General features: G+C 38.7%; 1 protein-coding gene across 1 annotated transcript in view; it reads right to left on the bottom strand.

The window, feature by feature from the left end:
• Positions 1-15,625, bottom strand: part of LOC117724962 (amine sulfotransferase-like) — a 66,916-nt gene extending 51,291 nt beyond the window's left edge. Inside the window, exons 1-2 of the mRNA XM_034524965.2 lie at positions 15,474-15,625; positions 13,169-13,314 (exon numbers count right to left, since the gene is read on the bottom strand). Of these exons, the coding sequence (XP_034380856.1) occupies positions 13,169-13,304 (136 nt within the window). The 5' untranslated portion in view covers positions 13,305-13,314; positions 15,474-15,625. The remainder of the gene's footprint in view (positions 1-13,168; positions 13,315-15,473) is intronic.
• Positions 15,626-16,976: the final 1,351 nt, after the last annotated feature.

The following is a 16,976-nucleotide window of genomic DNA, read 5'->3' as shown; positions in this document are numbered from 1 at the left end:
AATACACTAAGACAACTAAAACAGATCAAGGGGATACAAATTGTGAAGGAAAATGTCCAAGTATTGCAATTCACAGATGATATGATAGTATACATAAAAGACCCAACAAAATTCTATCAGAATATTCTGAGAGCTGATAAACAACTTCAGCAAAGTGACTAGACACAAAATTATCTCAATGAAGTCAGTAGCTCTCCTTTGTATGAATGACAAATGGACTGAGAAAGAAGTTAGGGAGAAAACACCCCTTGTAATAGCCACAAATAATATGAAATATCTTGGTGTAACTCTAACCAAACAGGTGACAGACCTGTGCAACAAGAACTTCAAGTTTCTGAAGAAAGAAATTGAAGAAAGTATCAGAAGTTTGAAAGAGCTTCCATGTTCATGGATTGGTATGATTAACATGGAGAATACAGACATCTTACTAAAAGCAATCTACATGATTCCCATCAAAATTTCAACACAATTCTTTACATATTTTGAGAGAACAATTCTTATCCTTATATGGAAAGACAAGAAAACCCAGAATAGCTAAAACAATCCTGAACAAACAAACAAAAACAAACAACTTCTGGAAATATTATAGTTCACCATCTCTGACTTCAAGTTATAGTACAGATAAATAGTTATAAAAACTCCATGGTATTGGTATAGAAACAGACAGGTTGATCAATGGAATTGAACTGAAGTCCTAGAAATTAACCCACATAGCTAGAGACACCCAATTTTTGACAAAGAATTCAAAACCATGCAATGGAAAAAGGAGAACCTATTCAAGAAATGGTGCTGGTCTAGCGGAATTCTGCAAGTAGAGGAATGTAAATAGATCCATATTTATTACTTTGTACAAAACTAAAGTCCAAGTAGATCAAAGACCCCAAAGTAAAACTGGATACACTAAACCTAATAGAACAGAAAGTAGGGAGTAGCCTTGAACTCATTGGTGTCGGAGACAACTTTCTGAACAGAACAACCATAGATCAGGCACTAAGTTCAACAACTAATAAAGGCATCCTTATGAAAGTGAAATTTTTCTGTAAGGCAAAGAACACTGCTTAAAGGACAGAATGATGGCCTACAAATTAGTGAAACATTTTCACCAATTTTATATCTGACAGAGGGCTAATATCTAAAATATATAAAGAACTCAAGAAGATAGATACTAACAACCCAAAATAACCCAGCAACCCAAGTAACCCAATTAAAAATAGGTACAGACTTAAACAGAGATCTCAACAGAGAAATCTCTAATGGGCCAGAAAACTTAAAAAATGTTCAATGTCTTTAGTCACCATGGAAACACAAATCAAAATGATTCTGAGATTTCACCTTACATGCTTCAGAGTTACTAACATAAAAACTAAAAAAACAGCACATGTTTCAAGGAACAGGAATGGGGATATAAAGCAAGGGGAACACTCCTTCACTGTTGGTGGGAGTGCAAACTTGTATGAGCACTCTGGAAATCAATTTGGCAGTGTGTTAGAAAATTGGAAATAGTTGTACCTCAAAACACAGCTATATCACTCCTAGGCATATACCTAAATGATGTTCCACAATCCCAGAAGGACACTTGCTCAATTATATTCATAGCAGCTATATTCATAATAGCCAGAAACTGCAAATAAGCCAGATGTCCTGCAACTGAAGAATGGATAAAAAATGTGGTTCATTTACACAATAAAATAAAACTCAGCTTTTAAAAATAAGGACATCGCCTCCTGCAGTCTGAGGCCGGCGGGTAAGTGCACCCAGGAGCCCCCCAGACACATTCTGGGGGATCCATAGAACCCATAGCCAGCGCTAGCACGCCCCTTCTGCCGCTCGCCCCTCCTGCAGTCTGAGGCCTGCGGGTAAGTGCACCCAGGAGCCCCCCAGACACATTCTGGGGGATCCATAGAACCCATAGCCAGCGCTAGCACGCCCCTTCCACCGCTCGCCCCTCCTGCAGTCTGAGGCCTGCAGGTAAGTGCACCCAGAAGCCCCCCAGACACATTCTGGGGGATCCATAGAACCCATAGCCAGCAATAGCACGCTCCTTCTGCTGCTCGCCCCCCCTCCGGTCTGAGGCCTGCAGGGTCTGAGTCCCAGACCAGACCTCTACCAGGTCTGCAGTTGTGTGGACCCCGGATTCCACCTGAGACATACTGGAAGGTCCGCTCAACCCAGAGCCACAGAGGAACAACTGAACTCACAGTGTCAGACAACATACCCTGAGATATCCAAGAGGAAACACTGCACCCAGAACAGCAGACATCTAGCTGGACTGCTACCTTGGAGGCACCATATCCTGAGGCATCCTAGAGATACCACTGTAATCAGAACAGCTGGAAAAAAATCACAAAGACATCTGTACTCCTAGAAGACCAAACAAAAGCGAGACAACTGGAAAGACAGGCTTCAATCAGAGACAGCAAGTACAGGTAGCACTAGAATTAACCAGATGGCAAAAGGCAGGCGCAAGAACATAAGCAACAGAAACCAAAGTTACATGGCATCATCAGAACCCAGTTCCCCCATCATAGCAAGCCCTGAACACCCCATCACACCAGAAAAGCAGGATTCAGAATTAAAATCACTTCTCATGATGATGATAGAGGACTTTAAGAAAGACATAAATAACACTCTCAAAGAACAGATAGAAACCCTTAGAGAGGAAACACAAAAATCCCTTAAGGAATTACAAGAAAATGCAACCAAACAGGAGAAGGAATTAAACAAAACCATGCAGGATCTGAAAACGGAAGTAGAAACAATAAAGAAATCACAAAGGGAGACTACCCTGGAGATAGAAAACTTAAAAAAACGATCAGGAGTCATAGATACAAGTATTACCAACAGAATACAAGAGATGGAAGAGAGAATCTCATGTGCAGAAGATACCATGGAAAACATTGACACAACTGTCAAAGAAAATGCAAAATACAAAAAGCTACTAACCCAAAATATACAAGAAATCCAAGACACAATGAGAAGGCCAAACCTAAGGATAATAGGAATAGATGAGGGGGAAGACTCCCAACTTAAAGGACCAGTAAATATTCTCAACAAAATTATAGAGGAAAACTTCCCTAACCTAAAGAAAGAGATGTCCATAAATATACAAGAAGCCTACAGAACTCCAAATAGTTTAGACCAGAAAAGAAATACTTCCCGCCACATAATAGTCAAAACATCAAATGTACAAAACAAAGAAAAAATACTAAAAGCAGTAAGGGAAAAAGGCAAAGTAACATATAAAGGCAGACCTATAAGAATTACACCAGACTTCTCACCAGAGACCATAAAAGCCAGAAGATCCTGGACTGATATCATACAGACCCTAAAAGAACATAAATGTCAGCCCAGACTACTATACCCAGCAAAACTGTCAATCATTATTGATGGAGAAACCAAAATATTCCATGACAAATCCAAATTTACACAGTATCTCAACACAAACCCAGCACTTCAAAGGATAATTGGTGGAAAACTCCATCACAAGGAGGGAAACTACAACCTGGAAAAAGCAGGAAAGTAATCTTCCAAAAACTGTAAAAGAAGGTAGCTACACAAACATATCTCCACTGCCAATAACAAACATAACAGGAAACAACACTCATTTTTCCTTAATATCTCTTAATATCAATGGACTCAATTCTCCAGTAAAAAGACATAGACTATCAGACTGGATACGTAAACAGGACCCAACATTTTGCTGCATTCAGGAAACGCACCTCTGTGGAAAGGACAGACACTACCTCAGAGTAAAAGGTTGGAAAACAATCTACCAAGCAAATGGTCCCAAGAAACAAGCTGGAGTAGCGATTCTAATATCAAATAAAATCAGTTTTCAACCAGAAGTAATCAAAAAAGATAAAGAAGGACACTTTATATTCATGAAAGGAAAAATGTACCAAGAGGAACTTGCAATTCTCAACATCTATGCCCCAAATGTAAGGGCACCCACATACATAAAAGACAGTTTACTAAAACTTAAAGCATACATTGCACCCTACACAATAATAGTGGGAGACTTCAACACCCCACTCTCAGCTCTGGACAGATCATGGAAACAGAAACTAAATCGAGACACAATGAAACTAACAGAAGTTATGAACCAATTGGACTTAACTGACGTCTATAGAACATTTCATCCTAAAACAAAAGAATACACCTTCTTCTCAGCACCTCATGGTACCTTCTCGAAAATAGACCATATAATTGGTCACAAAACAGGCCTCAACAGATACAAAAAGATTGAAATAATCCCCAGCACCTTATCAGACCACCATGGATTAAGACTTGTCTTTGACATGGACAAAAACATCAGAAAACCGACATACACTTGGCAACTGAACAATGCTCTACTCAATGATAACTTGGTCAAGGAAGAAATTAAGAAAGAAATTAAAGACTTTTTAGATTTAAACGAAAATGAGGACACATCATATCAAAACTTGTGGGACTCATTGAAAGCAGTACTAAGAGGAAAAATCATAGCTCTAAGTGCTCACAAAAAGAAAGTGGAAAGAGCATACATCAACAACTTGACAGCAAACCTGAAAGCATTAGAACAAAAAGAAGCTAGTATACCCAAGAGGAGTAGACGGCAGGAAATAGTCAAACTCAGGGCTGAAATCAACCAAGTCGAAACAAAAAGAACTATACAAAATATCAACAAAACCAGGAGCTGGTTCTTTGAGAAAATCAACAAGATAGACAAACCCTTAGCCAGACTAACCAAAGGGCGCAGAGACAGCATTCAAATTAATAAAATCAGAACTGAAAAGGGAGACATAACAACAGAAACAGAGGAAATTAAAAAAAATTATCAGATCCTACTACAAAGGCCTATACTCAACAAAATTGGAAAATCTGGAGGAAATGGACAATTTTCTAGATAGATACCAGGTACCAAAGTTAAACGAGGAGCAGATAAACCACCTAAACAGTCCCATAACGCCTAAAGAAATAGACACAGTCATTAAAAATCTTCCCACCAAAAAATGTCCGGGGCCAGATGGTTTCAGTGCAGAATTCTTTCAGACCTTCAAGGAAGACCTAATACCAATCCTCTTCAAGTTATTCCATCGAATAGAAACAGAAGGAACACTACCCAATTCATTCTATGAAGCTACCATTACACTCATACCTAAACCACAGAAAGACCCAACAAAGAAAGAGAACTACAGACCAATCTCTCTTATGAATATTGATGCAAAAATACTCAATAAAATTCTCGCAAACCGAATCCAACAACACATCAAAACAATTATCCATCAAGATCAAGTAGGCTTTATCCCAGGAATGCAGGTATGGTTCAATATTCGGAAATCCATCAATGTAATCCACTACATAAATAAACTCAAAGAGAAAAACCACATGGTCATATCACTAGATGCTGAGAAAGCATTTGACAAAATTCAACATCCCTTCATGTTAAAAGTCTTGGAAAGATCAGGAATACAAGGCCCATATCTAAACATAGTAAAAGCAATATACAGCAAGCCAGTAGCCAACATCAAACTAAATGGAGAGAAACTTGAAGCAATCCCACTAAGATCAGGGACTAGGCAAGGCTGCCCACTCTCACCTTACCTATTCAATATAGTACTGGAAGTCTTAGCTAGAGCAATTAGACAACAAAAGGAAGTCAAAGGGATACAGATAGGAAAGGAAGAAGTCAAAATTTCACTATTTGCAGATGATATGATAGTATACTTAAGTGAACCTAAAACTTCCACCAGAGAACTCCTAAACCTGATAAACAACTTTAGCAATGTGGCTGGATATAAAATCAACTCAAACAAATCAGTAGCCTTCCTCTACTCAAAGGATAAACAGGCAGAGAAAGAAATCAGGGAAATGACACCCTTCACAATAGCCACGAATAAAATAAATTATCTTGGAGTGACTCTAACAAAGCAAGTGAAAGATCTGTATGACAAGAACTTCAAGTCTCTCAAGAAAGAAATTGAAGAACATCTCAGAAGATGGAAAGATCTCCCATGCTCCTGGATTGGCAGGATTAATTTAGTAAAAATGGCTATCCTGCCAAAAGCAATCTACAGATTCAATGCAATACCCATCAAAATTCCAAATCAATTCTTCATAGAGATAGAAAGAGCAATTTACAAATTCATTTGGAATAACAAAAAACCTAGGATAGCGAGAACTATTCTCAACAATAAAAGAACCTCTGGGGGAATCACCATTCCGGACCTCAAACTGTACTACAGAGCAGTAGTGATAAAAACTGCTTGGTATTGGTACAGAGACAGAAAGGACGATCAATGGAACAGAATTGAAGACCCAGAAATGAACCCGCATACCTATGGTCACTTGATATTTGACAAGGGAGCTAAATTCATCCAGTGGAAAAAGGACAGCATTTTCAACAAGTGGTGCTGGCTCAACTGGAGGTCAACATGTAGAAGAATGCAAATTAATCCATTCTTATCTCCTTGCACAAAGTTCAACTCCAAGTGGATAAAGGACCTTCACATAAAGCCAGGTACACTGAAAATATTAGAAGAGAAGTTGGGGAAGACCCTCGAATACCTAGGCACAGGGGAAAAGTTCCTGAACAGAACACCAATGGCTTATGCTCTAAGATCAAGAATCGACAAATGGGACCTCATCAAATTGCAAAGCTTCTGTAAGGCAAAGGACACTGTCAACAAGACAAAACGGCAACCAACAGATTGGGAAAAGATCATTACCAATCCTACATCTGATAGGGGGCTAATATCTAATATTTACAAAGAACTCAAGAAATTAGACACCAAACAACAAAATAACCCCATTAAAAAATGGGGTACAGAGCTAAACAAAGAATTCTCAACTGAGGAAACTCGAATGGCCGAGAAGCACCTTAAGAAATGCTCCACATCCTTAGTCATCAGGGAAATGCAAATCAAAACAACACTGAGATACCACCTCACACCACTCAGAATGGCTAAGATCAAAAACTCAGGTGATAGTAGATGCTGGCGAGGATGTGAAGAAAGAGGAACACTCCTGCATTGTTGGTGGGGTTGCAAGCTGGTACAACCACTTTGGAAGTCAGTCTGGCGGTTCCTCAGAAAATTGGACATAGCACTACCTGAGGACCCAGCTATACCACTTCTGGGTATATACCCAGAAAATGCCTCAACAAATAACAAAGACATATGCTCCACTATGTTCATAGCAGCCCTATTTATAATAGCCAGAAGCTGGAAAGAACCCAGATGTCCTTCAACAGAGGAATAGATACAAAAAATGTGGTACATTTACACAATGGAATATTACTCAGCTATTAAAAATAATGAATTCGAGAAATTCTTAGGTAAATGGATGGATCTAGAAAATATCATCCTGAGTGAGGTAACCCAATCACAAAAGAACACACATGGTATTTACTCACTGATAAGTGGAGATTAGCCCAAAAGTTTGAAACAACAAAGATTCAACTACCAGACGACACGAAGCTCATGAAGAAGAAAGAACAAGTGAGGATGCCTAGGTCTTTCTTAGAAGGAGTAACTAAATAACCAAGGGAGCAAATATGGAGACAAAGTGTGGGTCAGAATCTGAAGGGGGGGGTTGTAGGGAGACCATTGTGTCTGGGTATTCATTCCATAGGCAGTCACCAAAAATAGACGCTGATAGGGATATCAGGATGGGAAAGCTGACAGCAGCCTGATAAGGCTGTCTCCTTAGAGGTCTCTCAGAGTCGGACATACCCAGAGACAGATACCCACAGCTATCCATTAATCTGATCAAAGTTCCCAATGGAGGAGTTAGAGAGTAAATTGAAGGAACCGTGAACCATACGGGCTGGTGGCCCTGTGAGGAGAGCAAGAATACCAACCAGCCAGAGCTCCCCAGGGTCTAAACCACCAGCCCAGGTGCACATAGGGAGAGACACATGACTCCAGCTGTATATGTAGGGGAGGATGGCCCTGTTGGGCATAGGTGGGAGACAAGATCATTGGTACCCTGAAGGCTGAGCACTGAGGGGGGGGGGAATCTGAGGGTGGGGAGGGAGGCTGGGGGTAGGTGGGTAAACACCTTCATAGAGGCAGGAGGAGGGGGGATGGGATAAGGGGTTCCTGGGTGGTGGGGGAAATATGGTAAGGGGATAAAATTTGAAATGTAAATATTATATCCAATAAAAGAGGGAAAAAATAGAAAAGCGGTTAGAACCAACATTCTTAATAAAATGTCAGCCCTCTTAAAAAAAAAAAAAACTATCTTGATACTAAAATTTGTTTTGAGAATTGTATATTGCAGAATGATTAGCCTTGGTGTATCTCAACAAGCAAGCTGGGCAGACCTGCTCAAACCTCTGAGGTCTGTGAATTCCATCTGGAGGCAGCGAAGACACAGCATCAGAGGATTGTCAACTTGCTCCCCCCCCCACTCCTCTTCTAATATCTCAACGCCCATAATCAGCTTGAAGAAGCTAATGATGAGTCAGCGCCCCTATTCCCTGGGCATGGGGACTAAGGTGGTAAATGTTGGGCTGTCTCCCTAGGGAAAAGTAGTGGTTTTGTCGGAATAGAGAGGATTAGCTAGGGTTTATTGCATAGCCATAACCTATTAGTAGAAATCTGTATAATTAATATCAAGATGAAGATATAAATTCTTAAATGGCACCAATTTACTTTGTTTACAAATTTTAAGGTTTTCATTGGCATGAGCTTCTTAGTGATATAAGAGTGAGATGAATATTGTTACTCTCATAGGCATTGTACCAGTATAAGACATTTAGGAATACAAAGCTTAGACCCAGTCCTTCTTTAACTTTTTTAACTGATTTGAGATGGTCAGCCTGTGAGTTAAGGGACTATAGCAAATTCATGACTTGGAGTTTATTATAAGGGTGTTCTCTATGTTTTATTTAGAAATAGCTGAGTGGAGTTAACAGGCAACAGTCCAGATTACCTTACATGGATAGCTGGTTTTCAAAACATCAGAAATCCTTAGAATTGACATGACAAACATTTCAGTATTAATGTTCATTTTCATTAGAGACCTGTCTGCTCCGGACAGCTTCCTATGTTAAATTCTAAGAAGAAATTGAGCATCCTTGGAGTTACTCCAGTTGTGGTGAGACAGCCACTAGGCAAGAATTGCCACTTTCCTTCTACAGACAAATTACTGTCCAGAAAAGGACACACTTGCAGAATAGTCGACTGATTATATCTGCCTAGACAGAGTAATCAGCCCTTAATAATTCTGCAGCACTAAGGTCTGTCAGATGATCCTGGGCCAGAAGGCAGAAGAACAGATGCTCCAACGTTTTGAAGTAGAGCGAGTGTCCAGGTGTTCAGAGGTCTCTATAAATTGGCTAAGTTTTAGAAGTTATGCTTTGTGCTTCCCACAATTATAGTCAACTCAGTCATTCTGGATTTCTGATGGGGTTGAAAACTTATAGCCTCATAGCCAATCCTGGCTATTTACTTCGAGAGAAAAGATCTGAGTGTATGGTCATCAGCTGACATTCATCCTAAAGCCAAGGAAAAAGCCAGGTTCAGAACTAAGTGTTTTAGTTAGGATAGATGACAGAGGTGCTGGTTAGTCAACAAAAGGATGCACTGGGTATTAGGACTATCTTGTACCTCACTGGTACAAATAGGCATAATTATGCTCTAATTGTATTTTGAGAGAAAAGTTTCATTTTAACAGGAATGGTGATGTGTAGGAGGAGCTAAGGTAGGAGGAGTACTGAGAGGAAGAAAAGGAGTAAGAAGAGGAGAAAAAGAAGGAGAGGAGAAGCTAGGTGATGAAAGAGAGATAGAGGGGGGAGACAGGGAAGCAGATGTTCATGTATCTCCACCAGTCAAAGATAGTTGATATATCTAGGTTGGGTAGTGGGTTACACCTCTGATTGAACAATACCAAACTTATAAAGCCTATGATTAACATTTCTTAAAACAATGTATAAATGCAAAAAGGAAAAGGGGGCATGGGATAGGGGTTTTCTAAGGGGGGGAAATGGGGAAACGGGATGGTATCTGAAGTGTAAATGAAATATCTAATAAAAAAAAAATAAGGACATCAAGAATTTTGCAGGCAAATGGATGTAACTAGAAATTGTCATCCTGAATGAGGTAACCAAGACCCACAAATGACAGACATGGTATGTAATAAGTGGGTATAAGTCATAAAATACAGGATACCCATGCTATAATCTACAAACTCAATGAAGACAAATAATGAAGAAGGCCCAAGAGACGATGCCTAAGTCTCTCTCAGAAGGGGATAAAATAGATATTGGAGGTAGATGGATGGAGGCATCTGGGTGGGAGAACAGATGAAGAAGGGAATGGGGCAGTGGGATCAGGTGTAGGAAGAGGAGAGGAGAGAAAATAGAAATCAGCACTGGACAGTGGGCTATCTCTAGAATGTGCCAGCAACCTGGGACATGGAGAGGCCCCAGGGAGTCTGAGAGTAATTCTACCTGAGACTCCTAGCAGTTCAGGGACATGAAGACTGAAATGAATACCTTCTGTAGCCAAGCAGTACTCCCAGTGGAGTGTTATTGGCAGCAACCCACAAAACCACTGGCCATAGAAGACATATTGAGACAAAGATGGAGCAGAGACAGAAGGACTGGACAACTTGAAACCTGCACAAATGAGCAAAAACCAATTCCTGACACTATTAATGATACTGTTATTCTTGTAGACAGGAACCTAGCATAACTGTTTTCTGAGAGTCCTCACCAGCAGCCAATGGAAACAGATGCAGAGACCCCCAGCCTATCATCAAATGGAGCTCAAGAAATCTTATGGAACAGCTGAAAGTAGAACTGAGGAACCCAAAGATGATAGAGACTCCACAGGAACAGAGGAATAGGTCAACTAAACTGAACCCTTATGATCTCCCAGACACTGAACTACCAACCAAAAAGTGAGCATGGGCTAGAACTAGGCTTCTTGCACATATGCAGCAGATATGCATCTTGGTCTTCATGTAGGTCCCACAACTAGAGTGGTAGTTGCCCCTCAACCTGTTGCCTGCCTGTGGATCCTGTTTCCCTAACTTAGATGTGTTGTCTGGCCTCAGTGGAAGAGAATACATCTAATCTTGCAGTATCTTGATCTGCCAGTGTAGGGTGATATGCTGGGCAGGAGAGTTCCCGTTCTCAAAGAAGAAGGGGACAGGGGAGCAGAGGGAGGAGCTGTGTAAAGGGGGTCCTGGAAGATTGGGGTGATATTGCAATGTAAAGTGAATGAATTTATCAATGGATGGATGGATAAACAAAAGAATTAAAAAGATACAAAGATAAGCCGGGTGGTGGTGGCGCACGCCTTTAATCCCAGCACTTGTGAGGCAGAGGCAGGCAGATTTCTGAGTTCGAGGCCAGCCTGGTCTACAGAGTGAGTTCCAGGACAGGACAGCCAGGGCTACACAGAGAAACCCTGTCTCGAAAAACCAAAAAAAAAAAAAAAGATACAAAGATGATAGTGACACAGGAAAGGCTGAAAGTTTACAAATATGTCTAAATAAAATTGAAACAAACACTAAGAAAAAGAGGAAGCAAGGTCAGAACATCCTACACCATCTTGTAACAAGACTTCAGGGTAATCTATATCTGTTAAGAAACTTAAAATGATTTTCCCAACCTTGATAAAGGAATTATCAGGAGATGAGAGAAACCCACAACCTTATTGAGAATTCAAATGTCAACCTATAGAAGCACAGGATTTTAAAAGATTTAAGGAAGCAATAACAAATTATGGCCTACATTCAACATAGATGAAACAGATACTTAATAACTGGGCCACATAATCTTATAACTCCAAAAGATTGGTGAGATTTAATAATAGACATCCTATGGCCTCACCCTCAATTAAAGTGGCTGATATTCTAGAAAGATGAGGCTTCAATCATGGAGCAACAAAATAGGACTAGAAGCATTGATATTATCAAGAATCAATTACTAATTGAAGGTCTATATTCTAAATTAAGAGTACACGTTACCCTTGATTGTGATGTCCTACAAAAATGTCCTGGAACAGTATCATAAAGTATAGCTTTAAGTGTTTGGGACCAGGTGGAACAAAAGGGAAAAACTTAGTTGTATACAAAGATTACCCAGGGTTCAAATAAACTTTTTTACAAAAACTAACTACAGCTCTCAAAACAGCAATATAAGATCCAACTGCTAGAGAAAATTTAATTGAATCTTTAGCTTTTGAAAATGTTAATGCTGAATACAAAAAAGGATGCTAGACCTTTAAGTGCCAAATAAAACTCCTCTTTATAAATGAATTAAAACTACTTAGGATGTAGAGCTTAATATTCACAATTGAATTATGGTTGGACAATTACAGCACAAAACTTCCACTGCTGTGGCTGTGTGAACAATGAAATCATTCCCTAAAGGACTGTAAACAAATAGATCTTAAGGATATATTCTTCTATAATAATAATGACTCAGGTAAAAGTTTCCCATGAAATGAAGAAGATGTAGAAAGAACTGTCATATGGGTCATGAATGTATGTCATCCAAAGTAATAGAAGCTTGGAAATCTGGTACAGAGATAGAGGAAGACATGCAGGTGGGAGGAAAGAGTCCAGAAACATGGAGAAGACCTAAAGCATGGGAGTTGAACAGAGGTAACCAGTCATGTAGTAGAACTTAGATTCAAATAAATGGTATATTAAGTCATGCTCTAATCAAGGAACTAACCATAGCTTATGGCCAAGGCATTTGTGGATATATTTTTGAGTCTCTGAGCCATTATTCCAGTGGCCTGGGGCCAGGAGGAAATACTCGACTTTATACATGCTTCTTAAACTGTGTTGAGTAGATATCAGTTTCTGTGGAATAATTTAATGTAAATGATATTCAGTTTAAAATTCATACTAAATCATGAAGCATTTGTATTCAGAAGAAACTATTTCAAACTGTATTATTCCTGTCAGCCAGAACAGGTCAGTGCTGAACAAGTGTCTGCTCTTGGCCCTATGCTGCACATTTCATTCCCATTACATTCCTACTTGCCATCATAGTGTACAGTATATGCACTGAAAGTGGCCTTCTGTCCTAGAGATGGAAGTTTCATTTACATTTTATCTGATCATAAATTCTTATGTGAATGTGTTTTTTCTCCTCTTGGTGAGTGGACAGGAACCTGTTTTACACACATAGTACTAAACCAAAGGAGACATTGATGGCACTTACCAGATTTTGGGTATGTGATGATGAAGACATCATCATCTCTAATTTCAAAATCTTCCATTTTTTCTACAGCCTCAATATTCACAACACTTTTCGCAAAATTATATCCTTTAAAGTTAAGCAAATATTTATTGTCCATAATTATTCTCCTAGAAGTAAAAACACAGAATTTATTTTGTGAATTAAGTATTTATTGCAATCCTAAACACTAATTACTAAGAAGTGAATAAGTGCCAAGCACCATTCAAGCATCTTATTTGTACAAATATTTACTCTAAAGAAACAAATAACATCAATGGTGTTAACTAAATCTTATAATACTTTATTGCAGCCATAATTCATCTGACTCTACATGAGGAAACAAGTAGTAATACATTGAATATATTTTCCTATAATTCCATGTGAGAAGGATTATCATAGTTCTAAACATATAGATGGGGAAATGGGGTTACTCAGATGTCAACCAAATTATCAAAAGTCACAGTGCTAGCCACCCCCTCAGAAGTTTTCATAACAAAAATTTGGTCACAGAGTCTATGCATTTAATCTAGAATATTTTTTATTTTTATTACCTGCATGTTTTCATTCTTAAAAATGAGAACTTATTTATTTATGGTGTGCCTTTTGTCTTTAATGTAGCATTTGAATAACCTGCACTCTCTAAATGATGCTTCTGTGACTTAGCTACTGAGTGGCTACTTAAAATTACTAACACCAATGTGTGTATGTCTTATAGGTTACCCACTTATATTTTTAAGGTCTCTTATAAAACTTTTCATAATTTCAGTTTCCACCCAAAGAATCTGACGTCAGAAATGTAACTGAAGTCTAAATAATAAAGGAACTAAAAATATAAAGCAAACAATCATTAGACTTATCTGAACTATTCAGAGTTTGGTCTGGATCTTCCAAGGAACTCTCTACTTGAAGGTCAAAGTAGTAGGGGAATGATAACAGTTCTTTTATTACCTTAGCACTAGTGGTATTACCTTGAATTTTTTTTTTTTTTTTTGTTTTTAAAAACTCTGTTTCTAGGAAATTCAATTTTATTAAATCTGAATATAAAGAGTTCACTTAATTACATGTTAATAAATAACATAATTTGGTATGTGGACAATCTAAGTGAGACAGCACTTTCCATGTAGTGTAGGCTGGCCCAGAACTTAATATGTAGGTCAGGCTAGCCTCAATATGCATGGATGATCTTGCCTATACTGGGATTACTATAATACTGAACTAATATCTCTACAAACATCTATCATATAGACAATCACTTACATTAGAGTCACCTGGGTAAATCTCTGTGGGTGCAGAACACAACTAAAGGTATCTAATTGAGGCCCTCCTGTCTTGAAAGTTCCCTACTTGACAACTCAAATCTAACCATCCTGACCACAGGGTGTTGGAGATAGAAAGGCTAGACAGAAAACTTGCATCTGCATGTGCGTGTACACACACACACACACACACACACACACAAACACACTATTATTTTAGTGGAGGTAGATAACACATAACATTGATATTGGAAATGAAAACTTAATTTATCTCTTGAAGTATGCTAAAAAGAATAGACAGGGTATAACACTGATCAATAGAGAGTCCATTCATAGAGAATATTGCTGAAGTAAAGAGGAAATAGAAGTGAGTCACTGTCACTTCTCACCTATTATCCACAATACCTTCTACACACTCTAAATACACATTATGTATTTTATCTTGACCTTACTGGATAGAAGTGTCTGAACGCTTCTGAAGGAAATTTTCACTTGTTATTTATTTTGTTCAGTCACAATAGGCTGTGTTTCATAAGAAAGAAGAGAAGGAGGCAACAGGGATGTGGGAGAAGAGAAAAAAGAGAGAGAAGGAGAGAAGAGAGAGGGTGGAAAGAGGTAGGGTGACAGGAGGGGGTAGAATTTCATTCTCTAAAATGGGTGGAAAGTGGAAGTGAAGAAGGCTCATTTTGGAAATAGACATCAGAGTATTTTTGTGATGGAAGAAAAATGGTTATATAAAGAGAAGGCAAATAAATATATGTCTTCTTATTTTTTCACTTATTTTTTCCTTTCAAGAAAAGGATGAAAACAACATTAGTGAGAAAAATATTGTGACAAAGTCTCATCACATAGCTCTGGCTGTCATGAGACTCAATATAGAAATCAGGGTTATCTGGAACTCACTGAGATCTACCCTTTTATTCTTCCAGTGTGTTTGGGTTAGAATCATGCACCACCATACACAGACTGTGCATATATTATGCAGAAAGGGAGAACCTTGGGATTATCTGAATCTTTTCTGTTCTACTCACAGTTTGCAGATGAACTGATGAAGCAAAACCAGTTCTGATGAAATGTTAAGAGAAGTAGGAATTGATGGATGGCTGAGGTATAAATATTCCCTGCCATATTTTTCTTAGCCAATGGCAAGTGTTCTAAGTAAACTGAACTAACCTGTGATACTGTGACCTCTTTAGCCTGAACAGGCTAAGAAGACCTTGAACATTTGCCACAACAGGCCTGATCAGCCTGGACAGATATATTTGCATTGGCTCAGCTACAAGATTTGACTTACTGGAAATAGTGGTTACCGAGAAATGAAAACTTACTTGATTGGCTGCTGTGCTGTTGCTACCCTGTGTCACACCCTGCTCTGGGACTGCGTTTTGTGGTTTTTCCCTTTATAAGCACTGTCCTGATTATTAAACTTTGAGCTTTGATCAAAGGAGATCCCTGCTTGACCTTAAGCTGTTGGACAGCTACATGATTCATTGAGTAATATTATCTTGGAAAAGAAAATTTTTATTATATGTTTTAGGAGGATAAAATAAGTTAAACATTATAAAGATATGGAAGATAAAATTTACATTTAATTAATTATGAGAATTGTTAGGTAATCAGCAAGTTATTTTTGACATCTACAGCTACAGCTTGCTGGGATAACTTCCAGCACAAAATGGTAACTAAATACTTTTAAGAATATCTCATTGGCTAGTTTTAGTTTTTCAGGGCTTTATTACTCTTGTCTTCATCCCAATTTTGCTGGTTAGGTTTTTTGTTTGTTCGTTTATTCATTCTATTGTTTGTTTGTTTTGTTTGTTAACCTGACACAAGCTACATCATCTGAGAAGAGGGAACTTCAATTGAGGATTTATCAGATTGGCCTATATTAGAGTCAGTGGGACATTTTCTCAATTAATGATAGATGTAAAGAGTTGAGCCCACTATGGGTGTGCCACCTCCTAACTGTCCTTGATTATACAATAAAGAACAGTAAGCAAGCCATGTAGAGGAAGCCAATAGGAAGCAATATTCCTCCATATCCTCTGCTTCAGCCTCTGTTGCAGGTTCCTGTCTTGAGTTGTTGCCCTGATTGACACAAGGTAGAGTTATCTGAAAGGGGAGAACCTCAACTGAGTAAAGGCCTTCATAGGAACTGGCTACAAGGTATTTTCTTAATTAGAGATTGATGGTCAAGGGCCTAGCTCATGGTAAGTGGTGCCATCAGTGGCTTGTCTTGGGTTCTATGAGAAAGCAGGCTGAGCAAGCCAAGAGGAGCAAACAAGAAGCAGTACCCTTCCATGAACTCCATGTCAACTCCTTTCTCCAGGTTCCTGCCCTGTTTGAGTTCCTATCCTGACTTTCCTTGCATCATGCATCACAATGCATGATGATATAGATGGGTAAGTCAAATAAAGCCTGTCTCCTTCAAGTTGCTTGGTTATGTTTTGTCATCATAGCAACAGTAAACCTAATTAAGATGAATTGGTACCAGGATAGTGGTGTATTGCTGAGAAAGAATTTACCATGTTGTT

Source organism: Arvicanthis niloticus, chromosome 20, assembly GCF_011762505.2.
Source record: "Arvicanthis niloticus isolate mArvNil1 chromosome 20, mArvNil1.pat.X, whole genome shotgun sequence".
Lineage (NCBI taxonomy): Eukaryota > Metazoa > Chordata > Mammalia > Rodentia > Muridae > Arvicanthis > Arvicanthis niloticus.
Note: the sequence above shows the minus strand (reverse complement) of the source record. Positions and strands in the feature narration are given on the sequence as shown.